At 38.6% G+C, this 17,670-nt stretch overlaps 1 protein-coding gene across 2 annotated transcripts in view; it reads right to left on the bottom strand.

Annotated features, from left to right (window-relative positions):
• Positions 1-17,670, bottom strand: part of lrp6 (low density lipoprotein receptor-related protein 6) — a 186,789-nt gene that overhangs the window by 30,981 nt on the left and 138,138 nt on the right. For both annotated transcript variants that reach the window (XM_041215904.1, XM_041215905.1), the window contains exons 5-7: positions 13,392-13,523; positions 9,854-10,250; positions 9,171-9,342 (exon numbers count right to left, since the gene is read on the bottom strand). In XM_041215904.1, the coding sequence (XP_041071838.1) occupies positions 9,171-9,342; positions 9,854-10,250; positions 13,392-13,523 (701 nt within the window). The remainder of the gene's footprint in view (positions 1-9,170; positions 9,343-9,853; positions 10,251-13,391; positions 13,524-17,670) is intronic.

Genomic DNA, 17,670 nt, shown 5'->3' with positions numbered 1-17,670 from the left:
TGGTGTAGGGGGTAACATATTGGCATGGATAGAAGATTGGTTACCTAACAGGAAACAGAGGGTAGGCATAAATTGGTATTTTTCTGGTGGGCAAGATGTAACGAGTGGTGTGCCACAGGGATCAGTGCTGGGGCCTCATCTTTTTACAATCCATATAAATTACTTGGATGAAGGGGCCGAAGGTATGGTTGCTAAATTATTTTTTTATTCATTCATAGGATGTGGGCATCGCTGGCTAGACCAACATTTGTGGTCTATGCCTAATTGCCCTCCAGAGGGTGGTGGTGAGCTATCTTCTTGAACCGCTGCAGTCCGTGTGGTATAGGTACACCTACAGTGCTGTTAGGAAGGGAATTCCAGGATTTTGACCCAGCAACAATTAAGGAACGACAATATATCTCCAAGTCATGATGGTGAGTGGCTTGCAGGGGAACTTTCAAGTAGTGGTGTTCCCACGTGTCTGCTGCCTTTGTCTTTCTAGACAGTAGTGGTTGTGGGTTTGGAAGGTGCTGTCAATGGAGGCCTGGTGAGCTCCTGCAGTATATCTTATAGATGGTACATACTGCTGCCAGTGTGTGTCAGTGGTGAAGGGAGTGAATGTTTGCGGCTGCTTTGTCCTGGATGGTGTCAAGCTTCTTGAGTGTTATTGGAGCTGCACTCATCCAGGCAAGTGGGGAGTATTCCATCACACTCTGACTTGGACAGGTTTTGGGGAGTCAGGGGGTGAGTTTGCTGATGACATAAAGATAGGTAGGATAGTAAGATGTGGAGCGGTCAGAAGGAGGCTACAAATGGATATAGATAGATTAAGTGAGTTGGCAAAGACCTGGCAACTGGAATATAATGTGGGAAAATGTGAAATTGTCCATTTTGACAAGAAAAATAAAAAAGCATATTATAGTGAGAGATTGCAGAGCTTTGAGATACAGAGGGATCTGGTGTCCTTGAGCATGAATCGCAAAAGGCTAGTATGCAGATACAGCAAGTAATTATATAACTGATAGTGAGGGGAATTGAATATTAAAGTAGGGAGGTTACTCTTCAGTTATACACGGCATTGGCAAGACCACATCTGGAGTACTATGTACAATATTAATCTCCTCATTTAAGGGAGGATGTAAGTGCTTTGGGAGCAGTTCAGAAAAGGCTTGCTAGGCTACTACCTGGAATGGATGGGTTAGTTTATGAGGAAAGGTTGGACAGGCTAGGCTTGTATCTACTGGAGTTTAGAAGAGTAAGGAGCAGCTTGATTGAAATATACAAGATCCTGAGGGGTCTTGACAGGGTTGATATGGAGAAGGTGTTTCTTCTTGTGGGAGAATCTAGTACCGGGGCTACTGTTTAAAAATAAGGGGTTGCCCATTTAAGATAGAGATGAGGTGAATTTTTCTCTCTCTGAGGGTCTTGAGTCTTTGGAACTCTGTTCCTCAAATGGCAGTGGAAGCAGAGTCCTTGAATATTTTTATGGCAGAGATAGATAGATTCTTGATAAGCAAGGAGGTGAAAGGCTATCGGGGTAGGTGGAATGTGGTGTTGTGGTTGAAATTGGGTCAACCATGATCTTACGGAATGGCAGAGCAGATTCAAAGGGCCAAGTGGCCTACCCCTACTCTTAATTTGAATGTTCATATGTACTGAGAATTAAAAAAAAACATTTTTGAGGTACCTAGCTTGTAGTTGAAATAAAGCACAAAGCAATGCGAAAGATAATCATCAGAAATTCAGTACTTCTGAAATCAATGAAATGGTTCCACTAATTCCCCACACTGGGTTCCTAATCCCACCAGTGAAGTACAGAATTAAGTCGCATCTCTTCTCACAGTGAGATGAAAAGTTTGGACCCAAGAGAGGTTGGAAATATTTTGTACACTTAGTAAAACTGACATTTTATATAGTGCTTTTAAGAAGGCAAAACATCCAAGTTAGTTCACAGAGGTCTAGATGAACCCTGAGCAGTTACAGCAGAATGAGGAGAAGTGAGGTAAAGAAAAGAATGGTCAAAGTGATAGAATTTCAAGACGTTTTTGAAGTTGGGTAGAAAATAGCAAATTGCATAGGGTTAGGGAAGGTATGCCGGGCTAAAATAGTTAAAGGATTTGCCACTGAACCTAGGGCAGGATTATACGCGTCGGTGGGGCCCACTCACCAACGTGTAAAATTACGCGCAACGACTTCGGGCGGAACTCCCGACGTCAGCGCGCCCGATTGAAATTTTCCGGTAGGCGGGGGGCGCATGGGGGTTCTTGGTGGTAGCCAAGCAGATGGGATCTGGCTGCTGGATATCCATTAGTATAAATGTCTTGCTCTTCCATGACCAGCTGTTGGACAGTACTGTGATAGTAAGGGTGCTGGATATTATTTATATATATTGAAAGCTGGTCCTGTATCTATAGATGTGGCAAGTGACCACTCCTTCCAGCATCATGATCTGAGTATTTTTTGTGAATGAAGTACTTTTCCCCTCTGATTAAAATTGGGGTCACTCGAGGCCAGAAGTAGAGGAACACATATCTTAAGCTATAGGGCTGGAGGAGACTACCGTACAGAGATAGGGAGAGGAAAATTAGAGGGATTTGAAAAGAGGGATGAGAATTTTAAAATTAAGAGGACATGGGCACCAGAGTTTTGGATGACCTAAAGTTGAAAGGGCAGAAATTGAGAGGCCAGCCAAAAGTGTGGTGGAATCTGGAGATAACAAAATGTACTGAGGCAATTTGTCGTACCCCTTTGAACCCAGCTGAGATTACCACAGAGCCATTCCACTTTAAGCAGCCCATTTACCAAATAAGCCAGAGTTAGGAATAGATTCCAACATAAACGTATAAGAGACATTAATTAGAGCATTTATCACAATACTGAAAGTGTAAGAAACGTCAAAGGTACCTAGAGTGAGGATGCACAATGGTAATTTTATATAATTTCATAAATACAGATGCTATACAATCTGATATGTAATTCAAAATCAACATGCACTCATCAAATCATAACGATAAATTAACTTTTCCTCTTACACGTAAATTGATTCTGATGGAAGTAAATGGACTGCTTTTTATGTGCATTCCCTCTCCCAAAATGTCTTAACGCTTTAAAATGAATCAAGCCCCACTAATAAATCTCAACGCACAACATTTCTAAGATAACATGTCAGCATAATTGGACACAAATCACTCATGCAACCAGACCAGATTTTCCCCACTATTAATTATGCAGTGAGAGGTAGGTAAAGACTAATCTCAAAGCTCCTGATACAAATTTTGTCTAACTTAACTTCTCAACTCACCAGATTAGTAACAAACGCAGTAACCTTGAACCACAGAGTAGGATACTCAACTTTAATAACCCACTTACACACCACATGATCAAACTACAGTGGGCTGAAGTCTCATTTCTGAGCATGTTGCAGCCTATTTTAAAGTCTGGTATGCACAACGATCATACATCAATTAACAGTAGTGATATAATAGAGCCACTACCTTAGCATTTATCTCGAGCAATTGGAATGCAAACATCTTGGTACTGATGCGAGACATGGATGCCACACCTGTGTCATTTTAACAAAATACCTTGCGCTTATTGTGATGCTGGATTACAACCTATGGCTATCATTCATGCTTGGCTCAGATCATGTGGGCCAGTCTTTTAAAAAGTAAAAACAGTTTTAAAACCAGAAGTGTAGCACTGAGAAAAGGGCTAGAAAACAGCTAAGACAGTCAGGGTCTTCACTCATTTCTAACCAGCGACATCTGCTGAAAATGAAGGCAAGATGTGACTCAACAGTGATGCTACCCAGGTAGAAGTACTTGCCTGACACTCATTATTTATGGTGGAATATGAAATATAACCATTTAGGAGTAGAGGTTATTAAAAATGGAAATGGATCTGAACCCAAGTCAAATCAAATCAACGTTGCCAGGAGAAAGTGGAAAGGAAGAGGAGAAAATAATTTATTTAAAAGATTTCAAAAACAAGAGTGCACTCTAATATTCAACCTGTTGATCAATTATAAAAATAACCTAATGAATTAAAAGTGCAGATTTATATCATATTTCCCAAACTCTTGTTTTAATGAATTGAATTGAAGTGGATGCAATCATTTAAAGAGATAACCACTTCTTCGATTTTGCCTTTTAATTCATAGTTCACCCTGTAAGTCAAAAACAATTGTTGAAGAGATCTCTCTCACTCCACCTCCACCACTGCCCCATAACCCCTCTGGGAATTTGGCCATCTTAAAAATATGTCAAATCGAGTTACACACTGCCAACACACAATATCGAACAGCCCTTCAACTGCCTGAGCTGTAAACCTCCTCCCCAAATCAATTTGTATTCAACTCAGTATTCACTAAAGTCAAGGTTACAACCTTTGAATCTTCTCTGCTTGACTAAATGGAAGCCTTGTGTTTCATTATTCCCCACAGTAGGCAGTGCAAGCTGCCACTCACCGATAGAATTTTACCCAGTCTAGACAGCTAAAAACAACCTTCTTTTTAGCTGGACTTTGTAGTCTGTCATCAGAGGAAAAGGCAGCCTCAATTTCAGGATTAGGATGTAAAACGAAGCATTCTCTGGATACTGATTCTCGGTTCCCATCTAACACAAATGATTCGCCAACAAACAAGGGAAAAAACCCTCTGTTTCTCTCTGACTTTGTGCGCAGCTCTTTATCAGGCAAATTACTGTGTGAACCTGCTCAGTACCTCACTGAATACAAAAAGGCTGCAACCTCAGACTACACAAATGGCTTTGTTTTACTGAAAGAAATCCAATTACACCAGGCCGGCAAATGTCTACAACAGTTCTTAGTAAGCTGATGATTCAAGATGGATGACAGTGTAAAACCACTAACTGAAAGGAAAAAAAGGCACTTTTAATCCTTTTCCTTCACACTCTCCCTCTACACTTTTCCTAGAAGAAGCTTAAAACCCAAAATATGCTGGTGATCCTGCTCCACAGGTAGGACATTAAGTAGAAGCTACACAACAGCAGCAGAGAATTAACACAAGGAGGATTAAGGCTTTACAATCACAATCTCACCCCAGGTTACCACAACTTAATCATTTTGCTGAGAGTCACAAGTTCATTTCCTGAGTACAGGAGGAGCCATTTTCACGTAAACCTGAACACCAGTTAACAAAATGCTCAACACTACCAAACTGGGGATTATCTATTCAAGGTTGAACTCCTCTGAAAAAAATAAAATGTTTTCTATTATTGCCACCCCATCCACCACTCCCTCCCAGAAAACTCTTCCAAAGTCGGTTTACTTTCCCATTCTCCTATCAATTCCATATTTTCCTCAGCTCTCGGAAGCCATACTAGAGTACTGTTTTAAAAAAATCTCCATCAAAACTGATTTTTCCTGTCTTCCTCCTCAGGCACCTGGGCCTCCCATAACCACAGCTGATGGAATTAAAACGTCTCAGTGTAAAAGTAAAAGCAAGACATGTATTTGAATACAAGTTTCCTGGTCAAGAGTGCAAGCAATTCTTGGGCAATCTATGCAAATATAAGTTTGTGGAATCCAGGGATCAAAACACAACATTGTAGCACTGCTTTTCACAATACTAGAATGTGGGAGCACCTAAATTAACCTTTACAAATGCAACATTAAAAATCTGATTAACAATTATTTCAGAGAGATACTTAATGTTATTTCATTCTGCATCCTCCCTATAGCAACCCCATATTAAACTTTCTTGTGTCATGTGGCATTCTTTGGGGAAGAAAGAATGGTGAGACAACCTGCCAATGCCTGTTTGGCAGTTGAAATCAGACTCTACGGGGGCAGATGACAGAACCCAGGCTGACTCACCTCGCATATTCTTTTGAGGAGTAACCGAGCTCCAACCTGCATGAGCCATCAGTTTTTTTTTTGTATAAGAAACTACAGATGTGAATTTACCTCACTATTCTGACAATACATTAGGTACATCAATGCACCATACCACTGGGTTGCCTTATTTAAGGAAATTTCAAACATTTGAAAATTCTAAAGGGGCAATTTTGAAGAACCATAGAATACTGGTAATTTACTCTGTAAATTGCATAAAGCAGAAATCTGCAACTTTAATACAATGTTAATTTGAGAGATTATCATAGCCTCAAAAATACTTTGAAAATACAATGTCTAACTCTGGCTGGGTACAATCCAGAAATCTAACCAGTTGTAAACTTATTTTTCCAATAATTACATCCAACAGAAAATCTTGCATACACCAATTTAGTTTCAAACCAGCCCAACTACATTTTATGGAAATCAGTTTGACACTGTTCAAGGTTTTGGCTTCATGCATGCTTATAACCGGAGATTAACAGCATTATCTAGTTGTACTTTATAGGAGGCATCATCACTTAATGTTTTTGAAAGAATATTGGAGAAATTACACCTATTTCAATTTCAAGTATTTAAAACATTGCTTATGGCATATGCATCTAAATATATTTAGATGTAAAAAAACGAAGCTTTCATGCTAGACGAAAGATGTCAGCAGCCGCAATCGTATCGTAGTTTACCAGCAGCAACCAACTGTGAATAATGACAAACCAGACTGCCAAGTTGCAGGCTGCTTTGCCCACTGTACATTGCCAGATAAACTGGGAACAAAAGCATCCTGCTGCACCTCCTGCTGATTTCCATTAACCCCTGCTGCTGCTTATTATCTCCTCAGGGCCCAAGTACTACAGCAGCCACCTCCAATGCCATGCTTCTTAATAAATGTGTCTCTGCTGATGTAAACAGACTGCATCTGCACACCATCACAGAATTGGTTACTAAGCAATCCAAAGGTCAAAGATAGGGGAAATCTGCATTCACAGAAAAGTGCATAGTTTATTTTTGAAAAACAGTCTGAAAGTAACTGGTGTATACATAAATGCCAGCTTGCAGTTGCTCTACCTTCAACTGGCTGATGATTTTAGATGCAAAATTCTCTCGCTCTGCCAAAATAAAGTCTTAACAATCTGTTCAGGGATCTAAATCTACTATATATTGTTTAGCACAAGAGGTGCTTTAAATGTTTTTTTTTAATTGCCATTAGCAGCACAATATTTCAGCCCTCTAATAAGCTGTCTGCAGAATGGTAAAATGCTGATTTGCTTCTGGCTTCTACTGACAGAATGGCTGAGGTTAAGTGTTTGAACACAGGAAGGAAAAAATGGAGGTGGGAAAACAGGACAAGGAGCCTAGATAATTCTTTCAGATCTCAGTGGTAGTGCAAATTTGGCCATGATAAAAGCTAGTTTTTTTTTTTGGGTACAAGATGAAGTTTTGTTAAACAGGGAGAGCATTTTGTTTTGAAAAACATATTTGACATTATGTTTGGGAGAGGGTGGTGACAGGAAACTAATTTCAGGTCAACTATTGTTACCACATCAATTTAGTTACCATATTGTTGATATTATGATAATAATACAAAGGGGGCAGAGGACAACTGAATTATCTACAGTCTGTGTAAACCTTTTGGTATAGGAATATATTGCAACAAAGGTTTTGGAGAAAATGAAGAACAGAAAAGTGAGGTTTCAAAAGGTTTTAGGATTCCTTTATAGATACTTTAAATGTTTTTTGCATTAATTACAGGAGTATGCTGTATGCAATTTATACAAATTAAGATTTTGGTTAAAAAAAAATAAGCAGAGTAAATGGATGTGAAAATGTAGAGAAAGTGAGCAATGGGATCAAATCCTATTGTAAGTTTTTAATCAGCATCTTACCAATGAACCAAACTTGAATGAGTGAAGCTTTGTCATAGCTAAAAACCACCCAACCCATCCACCCTCCCCAACCCCCACCTGCTCCCACACATCTCAATAATCCTTCACCCACTTAAAGAGAGCTGGATATAACTGTTGAATTCTTAAACACAAAGTTTGATCTTTAAGCTGTTGGCTGTAGGCATATTTTTCTCAAAAACTAAAGATACTCGGTCAAAATGCTTTTAACATTGGTGCTATTCCAGGAAGATTTTGTTCCACCAAATGTAAGAAACCCTTCTAAACAAACTTACTTTGAACATAATTCCAACAGAAATTGACAAGTTTTGAAAACTAAAACAGTGCTGAGTTTCTTCTTTCTACACCCGAAAGCAAAACACATCTCCATCAGAGACACAGCTAGCTTATTAAAAAAAAGATTTCAATCATTTTGAATTCCTAGTCATACACACATTCATTGCCATTATTATGTTCAAAGTAATGTCTCTGGTCATCTGTGGGTCTGTCAAGTTAAAGTGATCACTTGAGGACACTGGCATATTCTTATTGCACCAATGTGAGAAAAAATGCCATTTTATCACTACAGTAGACTTGTGAAATTTCCCCAAGCTGAAATCTGTGGCCTCTAGCTATTCGGGCATGTACACAGTTAATATGGAACAGCTCATCTACTAAAGTATAAAAGGGAGAACCTATTTGAATGCCATACGACGAGACAGGACTGAATGGTACTAGAGGGCTGAATGGCCTCCTTTTGTATTGTAACCATTTTATGATTCTATTACATGTGCAATGGCCAAACCAAGGCTATTTTATTTGCTTTTAAATAAACTCACTTGTGACATCTATAAATTAATTTTTTTGAAATTGTAGGGTGGAGCTATTTCTATCATTCCAACTTTAATGTATCATTACCATAAATGCAACTTTTCTGTTCTTGTTATTAAGATATAGAAGCTCACTAATACTACAGAAGGTTTAAACAATAAATTTAAATAGCTTTTAAAATTATGTGGAGGACTTGGTTATGAAGTAGGAAAATTTCAACTGTTATTTTTTTTAAATAAATTTAACTTTAGACATTATTATTTGGCATAATGCCTATTCCAGTGGATAAAGTTAATGTGAAGTACAGAGAGCACGGTGGGTTGGGGTGTGTATAGAACAGAGCTTTAAAGAAAAAAGAGATAAGATGGCATTGTCCTCCACATTTACTTATCCATAGCGGCTGGGCTAGTTACAAGGAAACAGAATTGAATACCTTAAAATGACTTAATCTGACTGCACAGCAGTGAAAACTGATATACATGAGAAAAAACAAAAAATATCCATCCTTATATACATCCAAAAGTTTTAAACCATTTCAACTGGCATGTTTAACAAACATATAAATCTATATGAAAGTCTACATACAAAAATTATGGGTTAATATTTTAACTCAAGTTACATACAAACCTCTATCTTATCAGTTTTAGCATCTCCCCAGTACATCTTTCTTTCCTTGTAGTCCAGGGCTAAACCATTTGGCCAACCCAATGAAGTGTTAACAAGGATAACTCTGTCTGATCCATCTAAAGTAGCACGTTCTATCTTTGGAATCTCACCCCAGTCTGTCCAGTACATGTACCTGATTGGAAGAAATAAAGATACAAATGTGGCATTGGCTGCTTGTATTTAAAACAAAAATAAACAACGTCCTCACTACCATGACTTATCATCCTTGAATTTCAAAAGGGGAGAGGGAGCAAAATATTGTTACACGATACTCGCTACAAAACATATTCTGACTTCAAACACATTTAACACAGTATCGACAACTAAGAGGGGCCTATGGTTGAAAGCTAATGCAGAGAATTTCTTTCTCTCCAACTTGTGAAGGTACATGAAATAAACCTTGAGAATTTCAATGCTATTTTCCATAGTAAAAGTTCACAGCAGAGTACCATTAAATTTTATGAAGTCCTTACAATGTAAAATACAATTGTTTCTTTAATGTTAGAATATTTTTCCCCCTCCATCAAGACAACCTTTTAAAACTCAAGAACACAAATGAATTTAATGCAGGAAATCAACAACAAGTGGACTTCAGCAAAAAGATTTTCCCTAGAACATGCAAGAAATTTTAGATATGTTCTTACCCAGACATTGGATCAAGCACAATTGCTCTTGGTTCATCCAGGTCCTCAGAAATTAGAATCTTGCGCATCGTACCATTCAGCCTAGTTACTTCAATACGGTCAGTGCCAGTATCTGTCCAGTAAAGGTTCCTTGCTACCCAATCTACAGCAATGCCATCAGGATGGTTGATTTGGGAGGTCACAACAAACTGACTTCCTGAGCCATCCAAGTAAGCACGCCTTATTGCATGTACTTCATCATCAGTCCAGTATATATATCCTTCCACAGGATCATAATCTATTGCAATTGCATGGCGGATATCATCCAGCTGTAAGATGACATCTGTAAAATCAGGAGTGTCCAAAGATATCCGCCTTAAGTCAGTTCGTCGAGCCAACAGCAATAACTCAGAGGCACCTTTAAAATAAATTAATTTTGTTTTTCAAAGATACACAATAAGCATACAACTGGCAACATTCTGTTTGCAGCCTATTGACCATCTTGCTAAATAATTGTTCAATACAAGGCCAACCTGAACAGAAATTTCATGGTATTTAGTCAGGGCATGGCATAAAACACACTTAGCAAATAGAAAGACAAGAAAGACACAATCAGACAGAAATAGACTTTAAGACGTACGATAACATAATTATTTCTTTTCAACCAGTTGATTTCACTTGGTAATAAAATCGTTAAGGTATAAAGGGCTGAACTACTTCTGGTGAAGCAATTTGGTTTGTACAGCTGTGCGTGACCAATGGGGTACCACCATTCAGCTTCAGATATTTTACTCTCAGCCTTGCAGCAGTTTTATTGCTGCGATTGATGACAAAAGCAGCTTTGTTGCTGGGAAGTGATGGGCTAAAAAAGCTGTTAGGTGCATATAAGTCATGACTCTATGGATCATCAATGTGACTCAAAATAACTTACAGCATCTAATTACTATGGCTGAATGGTATTAGAAGGAGCAAGAGAAAGTATTATTTTTCTAGTTCAATGTTGAGCAGTGCTTCTGTATTTTGTTTTTCATGCTAAGCAATGGCTAGATATTTGGACCATCTTTTTAATAAATAGGTCTGCTTATAAAGAAAGTAAGTGGTAAGTTGAAAGTCCTGAGTAGATAAAAATCTGGGAGTAAAACAGATATATGTATATGTACATTTCATAGGCCACAGAGCAATTTTGTGAAGTAATTTTTACTTCATAGGGAAATATTGGAAGTTTAGCTGTTAAATAATCCTGTTGCAAATTTCCTGGGTTTGATGAAGCGTATACTCCTGATAAAGTTATCTCTGCAATTTGAGTCTTTATGCTGATTAATGGGTTCTCCATTACAGACACAATTTGGCATCATTACCACTATAATCCTTGTTCCTGGGAAAACGCCAATTGGTGGTGTCATTATTGCAAGCTGTGCAGATTGGATATGGGCTTTATTGAAGGATAATTCAGTGGCAGCAGTTAGTGAAGAGTCCTACCGGCCTACAAAAGGACTGCAAGTGACTGGGTAATGTTAACAACGTATACTGCAGTGAATCAATTAAAACTGTAAACAATTAAGTACTTTCTTTATTTGTCCCTGAATTTCTATGGTTATCAAAATAAAAAATATCCATACTAGTCACCTGATACATATATTCCACATTTTGTAATCAATGTTGAGTTTTTTCAGATCAAGCTGGTTAGATGTAAGGCTCTTTTTATATTTCCCAACCTCAATGTTAATAAGGAATGTGGATGTCTCCCCCTCACCATTTTAGGATATACTTTTATTTCCATTGATACAAAACGTTTTACAGAATAGAATATATATTTCCAGGATAGTTAACCGTGACAGCTTTCCTTTTGTTACCAAAACAGCCATTTGAAAAATCAGGGGCATCCTCGCATGCGCATGTCCTAGCAAGATTAAAATCAGTCTCCCTCCAAGAAGCATTTCTTTCTCGCTTTGGCAGTGTTTTTATTACACAAATTTCAGTAAGGATGAAAAAAACCCACAATTTTTGCATATCTACAAAACTTCTTCCACTGCTGCAAGTTTCCATTTATCAGGTTTCACTCTATGCAGTCTTTTGCAGTTGGAATGTAAATAGCATGGTCTGGTCGTATCAATGGCTCTTGTCAGTCTCTATTAGAGACATCTCAACCAGGCAGCCAATGCTTGCACCACGCATGACCAAACATGCACTATCTCATTTAATTTAAAAACTGAGGGAAAAAGAAACAGTGAAAGTACAGATGAATGAAGAATTGTTCTTGTATAAGTCACAGGGCCACAGAACAAAAGATACCTTCTCCTTGCAGTGGTCAAAATACATGCAAGAATGGCCTAGTTGTAAATCCAGACTATTCAAAACTACAAGTTTCTATAGTTGCTGCTATTTGCCTAGGGTCAGCTCACCTCACCTTCTACTGCAAAGATCATCAATCAATGCCAAGAGGTATCCCAAAACAAAGGTTACCATTTTGCACTCTTAAGCCAGTGAAACACAACATTTGTGGGACACAATTAACTCAGCATTCAAATAACTAGAAATTATTTCTTGTTGGAGAGGATGGAGATTGAGGTATTTTTAATCTAACTTTTCTTGACTATACTTGTTTCTAAAAAAAAAACTTCGTTCAGAATGTCTATCGGAAGAGGAGAAATTGTGTAATTTCCAGCCTGTTAGAGACTCTGCATGCACATTCAGCAGGTTTAATACTAGCAACGGTTTGTTGGTCTTCATTGTTGGGCTTAAGCTCTAACGGTGGGATCTAGAATCAGGGAGGATCCAGCACACCTGACTAAATGCAAGGCATACTGGACAGATCAAGAAGCAAGATTTTTTTTTGAAGTCTGCAGAGCCAACATATAGGAAGCAATTTTTTTTACTGTAAAAATTGGGAACATCTCCTTTTAGGTAGGATATGTCTTGAACACTTTAGATAAAACCTTGATGCATTGGGAAATACTTCAGAACAAGTTTTTCTCCTCTTCTCTCAAACTTCTATTTATTTTTCTGTAGAATATTCTTCTAATCAACAATAGTTGATAATTTATTACAACACCAGAAGTAGGAACTTGGAAGTTTATTGATTATTACACAGATGAAGCCCATTGAAATAATTCCATATTTTCAAAATCATTATGGCACAATGGTTTAGTGAAAGTGTAAAAAGCTCTATAAAGTGTAACAAACAAGGTTTAGAATTCTCCAAATCACAATGAGGTACAGCATGGGATAAACAGTACCTCTGTGAGATAGAAATCTTATTTCCAGGAGTGAGATTAATTGCAAGTCTATGTTAACAAAGCATTCACTATACCCCATGTGAACCTCATGGGAAGCACTGGTTTGCTATTGCCTGCATATTAATCAACCCTAAAGACAACAAAGCAAGTGACTGTAAATCAGAGGTTGAACTTTGTATTTGCTATATTCATATGCTGAAAGGGTATAAGTTTTCGGGTTTAAATATTTAACAATTCATTTATGTAAAAGGTCAAAAGAGCAGTGATTTCTGCCTTTTAGTGGTACTGCTCTAATTTTCTAAAATTAATTTTTCATAAATTACCATCTTTGCACATTGCCCCATCTTCTAGTAGCTGGACACCAGTTGGACAGGCACACTGGAAGAATGGTTTGATTGGAGACATCAGGCACAAGTGGGAACAACCACCATTATTGCTTCCACAGGGGTTTGTAGCTGTTTGAATAACAGAGCTTGTAAATATTAATACAACACACTCAACTTCAAATTTTGGCCAACACATGCTTTAATGCTTAAATACAAGGAATTATTTTACATTAGGAGTTATATTTTGTAAGTTTTCATGTACTTGATGCACTTTCGTACAGAAATAAAAACCTAGGTGCATGTTGAGAAATAAGCTGCGTTTTAAAAATAAACACATCAAATGCATTATTTAAAATTGTTTTAAGCACGTTTCACACAGCTGTATTGTGCATGCAACATGTTACAGAGAAAGCGAAGTGCACAGTGCATGCAGTACATTTTAGATACAAACCATTATGTCAAGCAATCTTAGCCCATCTACTGTAATTAATACTATTATTTTCATTCAATGAGAACTGAAGAGAGGTAAAAAAGCAAAACTGGTGTTTGAAGTACCATGAAAATCAATATCTGAAGAAAATAAATATATCAAACATATATTGAAACACTAAACTAGGTACCAAATTCAATTAACCATGTTCTATCACCTTTCACAGATCCTCTTTCCCTCCAATCAACCACACACATTTTTTCTCCCTCTTTTGGTTCATCCATGCACAGATGGATTGTTTGGAAAAGCAGTTGGTTCCAGCCTTCTGATGTCTACTACCAAAAAAATCCTTGGTTGGCTCACCATTTATTTCCCACACATCTGGGCATAAGACGAAAAGATGGAGCTATTTTCTGGTTTTAGTCCTCGTCAACTCTCACTTTGATAAGCAATAGTCAGAAATCTGCACTTTTCCACTTCATGCTACAAAGCTCAGGTATATCAGCTTTCTTTTGGCTCGAAGACACAAAAATTTTTTCCTCTTTTTCTCATTTTTCATCTCCCTAGGCCATGCAAATTTATCCCGGTCAAAAAGGAGGGCTCGATGAGAAGGATGAACTACCTGTGGTTAACAAAGGCGGTCAAGGAGAGTATCCAATCAAAAACTAAGACATAGAAAGCAGTGAAAACTAGTTGTAGGCCAGAGGAATGGGAATTTTTAAATTTTTAGGGACCAGCAGCAGATGACTAAAATGCTAATAAAGGAGGGAGAAAATTGATCATGAAAGTAAATTGGCAAGAAATATAAAAACAAACAGCAAGAGCTTCTATGGGTATATAAAAAGAGAGTAGCTAAAGTGAGCGTGGGACCCTTGGAGGATGTGACTGGAAAACTTATAACAGGGAACAGGGAAATAGCAGGTAACTTAAACCAATATTTTGCATTAGTCTTCACAGTGGAGGACACTATAAACATCCCAAAGATATCAGATAAGCAAGGAGCTAATGGAAGGAAAGATCTTGTAACAGTCTCTATCACGAGGGAGAAAGTATTTGACAGACTAATGGGACTAAAGGCAGACAAGTTAACATGACATGATGACCTGTATTCAAAGGTTTTAAAGGAAATGGCTGCAGAGATAGTGGAAGCATTGGCCAAAATATTCCAGAACTCACTGGATTCCGGGAGGGTCCCAGATTGGAAAACTGCTAATGTAACACCCCTGTTCAAGAAGGGAGGGAGACAAAAAGCAGGAAACTATAGGCCAGTCAGCCTAACATCCGTCTTTGGGAAAATGCTAGAGTTCATTATTAAGGAAGAAAGAGCGGGACATTTAGAAAAGCTTAAAGCAATCAGAGTCAACATGGTTTTGTGAAAGGGAAATCATGTTTGACTAGAGTTCTTTGAGGATATAACAAGCAGAGTTGATAAAGGGGAACTGGTAGATGTAGTGTATTTGGATTGCCAGAAGGCATTTGATAAGATGCCACATAAAAGGTTATTGCACAAGATAGGAGCTCACAACATTGGGGGGTAATGTATTAGCATGGGCTGAGGATTGGTTAACACACAGAAGACAGAGTTGGCATTAATGGGTCTTTTTCAGGTTGGAAAGACATAACTAGCGGAATGCCACAAGGGTCAGCCCTAGGGCCTCAATTATTTACTATCTATATTAATGACTTGGAGGAGGGAGCAGAGTGTATGTAATCGAAGTATGCTGACTGTGCAAAATTAGGTGGGAGGGCATGTTGTGATGAGGATATAAGGAACCTGCAAGGGGATATAGATAGGCTGAGTGAGTGGGCAAAAACTTGGTAGATGGAGTTTAATGTAGGAAAGTGTGAGGTCATGCACTTTGGTAGGAAAAATCAAAAGGCAGATTATTATTTAAATGGAGGGACACTCTAAAAAAAATTCAGCACAGAGGGATCTGGATGTTCTTGTGTATGAAACACAAAGTTAGCATGCAGGTGCAGCAAGTAATTAAGGCAGCAAATGGAATTTTGGCTTGTATTGCTAGGGAGTTGGAGTTTAAAAATAGGAAGGTCTTGTTACAGGTTGTTGGTGAGGCTGCACCTGAAGTAGTGTGTACAGTTTTGGTCCCTGTACTTATGAAAGGATATACTGGCCTTGGAGGCAGTTCAAAAGAGATTCACTAGGCTGAGTCCTGGGATGAAGGGGGTGACTTATCAAGAACAGCTAAACAACTTAGGCCTCTATTCATTAGAGTTTAAAAGAATGAGGGGTGATTTTATTGAAACATACAAGATTGTGAGTGAGCTTAACAGGATAGATATTGAGATGATGTTTCCACTAGTGGGGGAATCTCAAAGCAAGGGACATAGCTACAGAATAAGGGGCCACTCATTTAAAACTAAGCTGCGAAGGAATTTCTTCTCTCAGAGGGCAGAGAATGTCTGGAATTCTCTACCCCAGAGAGTTGTGGAGGCTAGATCACTGAAAGTATTTAAAGACTAGGTAGATGGATTTTTGAAATATTGGGTAGTTAAGGGTTATGAGGAGCTGGCACGAAAGAGGGGTTGAGGCCTGCAGCAGATCAGCCATGATCTTATTGAATGGGGGGGCAAGTTTGAGGGGATAAATGGCCTTCTCCTGCTCCTATTTCTTATGTTCTTATGCATCATTTTTGTTTGTTTTCTGAGCACAATCAATGTCATTTTAAACAGGTTGTCAGGAAGCAGGCAATAACATTCTGGGAAAGAGACTTCCATCTTATTTTCCCTTTCTCACTATGAGAAGGGTGCCTGGTTTCTGCTCAAGAGTACCCCAACAGGTGGGTCAAACATCTTGTCTGTCCCATTAGCAGCAGTGCAAGTTGATACTCCCAAAACACTGTACCAAAATCAAGTTAGACTATATCTTAGCTAACTGAGCCTTATAAAATCCAAAACACTTGTGAAAACTTTACACACTTGAGATCAGCCACCACAAAAATAACGTACTGAGTGAAGTCTTGGAGTTTGGTGAGATGGGAATTCGGTGAAGGGGGAGGAGTTGTTTTTTTTCCTCTTTCTTTCTTTCTCACCTCATAGAAATTGGTTCATGCTCTACTACAGGGAAAGGAGCTAGCTGTTTGGCGAGTATCTGGTCAGTGGGTAAGTTCTATTCTATCTCTAAGATTTAAAATAGCATACAATTTAGTGGTAAAGTTAATAAAATATATAAGAAAACAACTTAAAGTGATTAATATAATTAAGTAATTATTTAAAACACAAAGAATGACAGGACAGGCGATGCAGCAAAGCTGAGGCATGTGGGAGCTCCTGGATAACATTGTGATCCAGGGAAAACACATCTACAGTAAGTGTTTGCAACTTGAGGAACTTCAGTTCAGAGTCAGAGTCATTGAGCTGGAGGCTGAGCTACAGACTCTGTGACACATCAGGGAGAGAGAAAGTTATCTGGATGCTTTATGCCAGGAAGCAGTCACACTACTTAGGATAGTGTCTTCTGATTTGGTCAGTGGTCAGAGACAGGAGGGTGTGACTGCGAGTGAGGCAGGTAAGGTGACCCAGAGGGCAGGAGTGTGAGCCTCTACAATTGTAAAGCAGGTTTGAGGTTCTCTCAGCTTGTTTGGATGAGAATGGGGGCTGTAGGGTTGAGGAACAAACTGTCCATGGCACTGTGGTATGGGAAGCCATCCAAGTTGGGGAAGCAAAAAAGGAATGTAATGGTTGCAGGGGACAAATTGGTAAGGGGGATTGACACTGTTCTCTGTAGCAAGGAGCAAGAGTCCAGACAACTTTGTTGCCTGCCTGGTGCTAGGGTTCAGAATATCTATCTGGTCAGGGATGGAGATGAACTTGCAGTGGGAGGGGGAG

The sequence above is a fragment of the Carcharodon carcharias genome, chromosome 21, assembly GCF_017639515.1.
Source record: "Carcharodon carcharias isolate sCarCar2 chromosome 21, sCarCar2.pri, whole genome shotgun sequence".
Taxonomy (NCBI): Eukaryota; Metazoa; Chordata; class Chondrichthyes; order Lamniformes; family Lamnidae; genus Carcharodon; species Carcharodon carcharias.
This window is presented reverse-complemented; position numbering and strand designations above follow the sequence as displayed.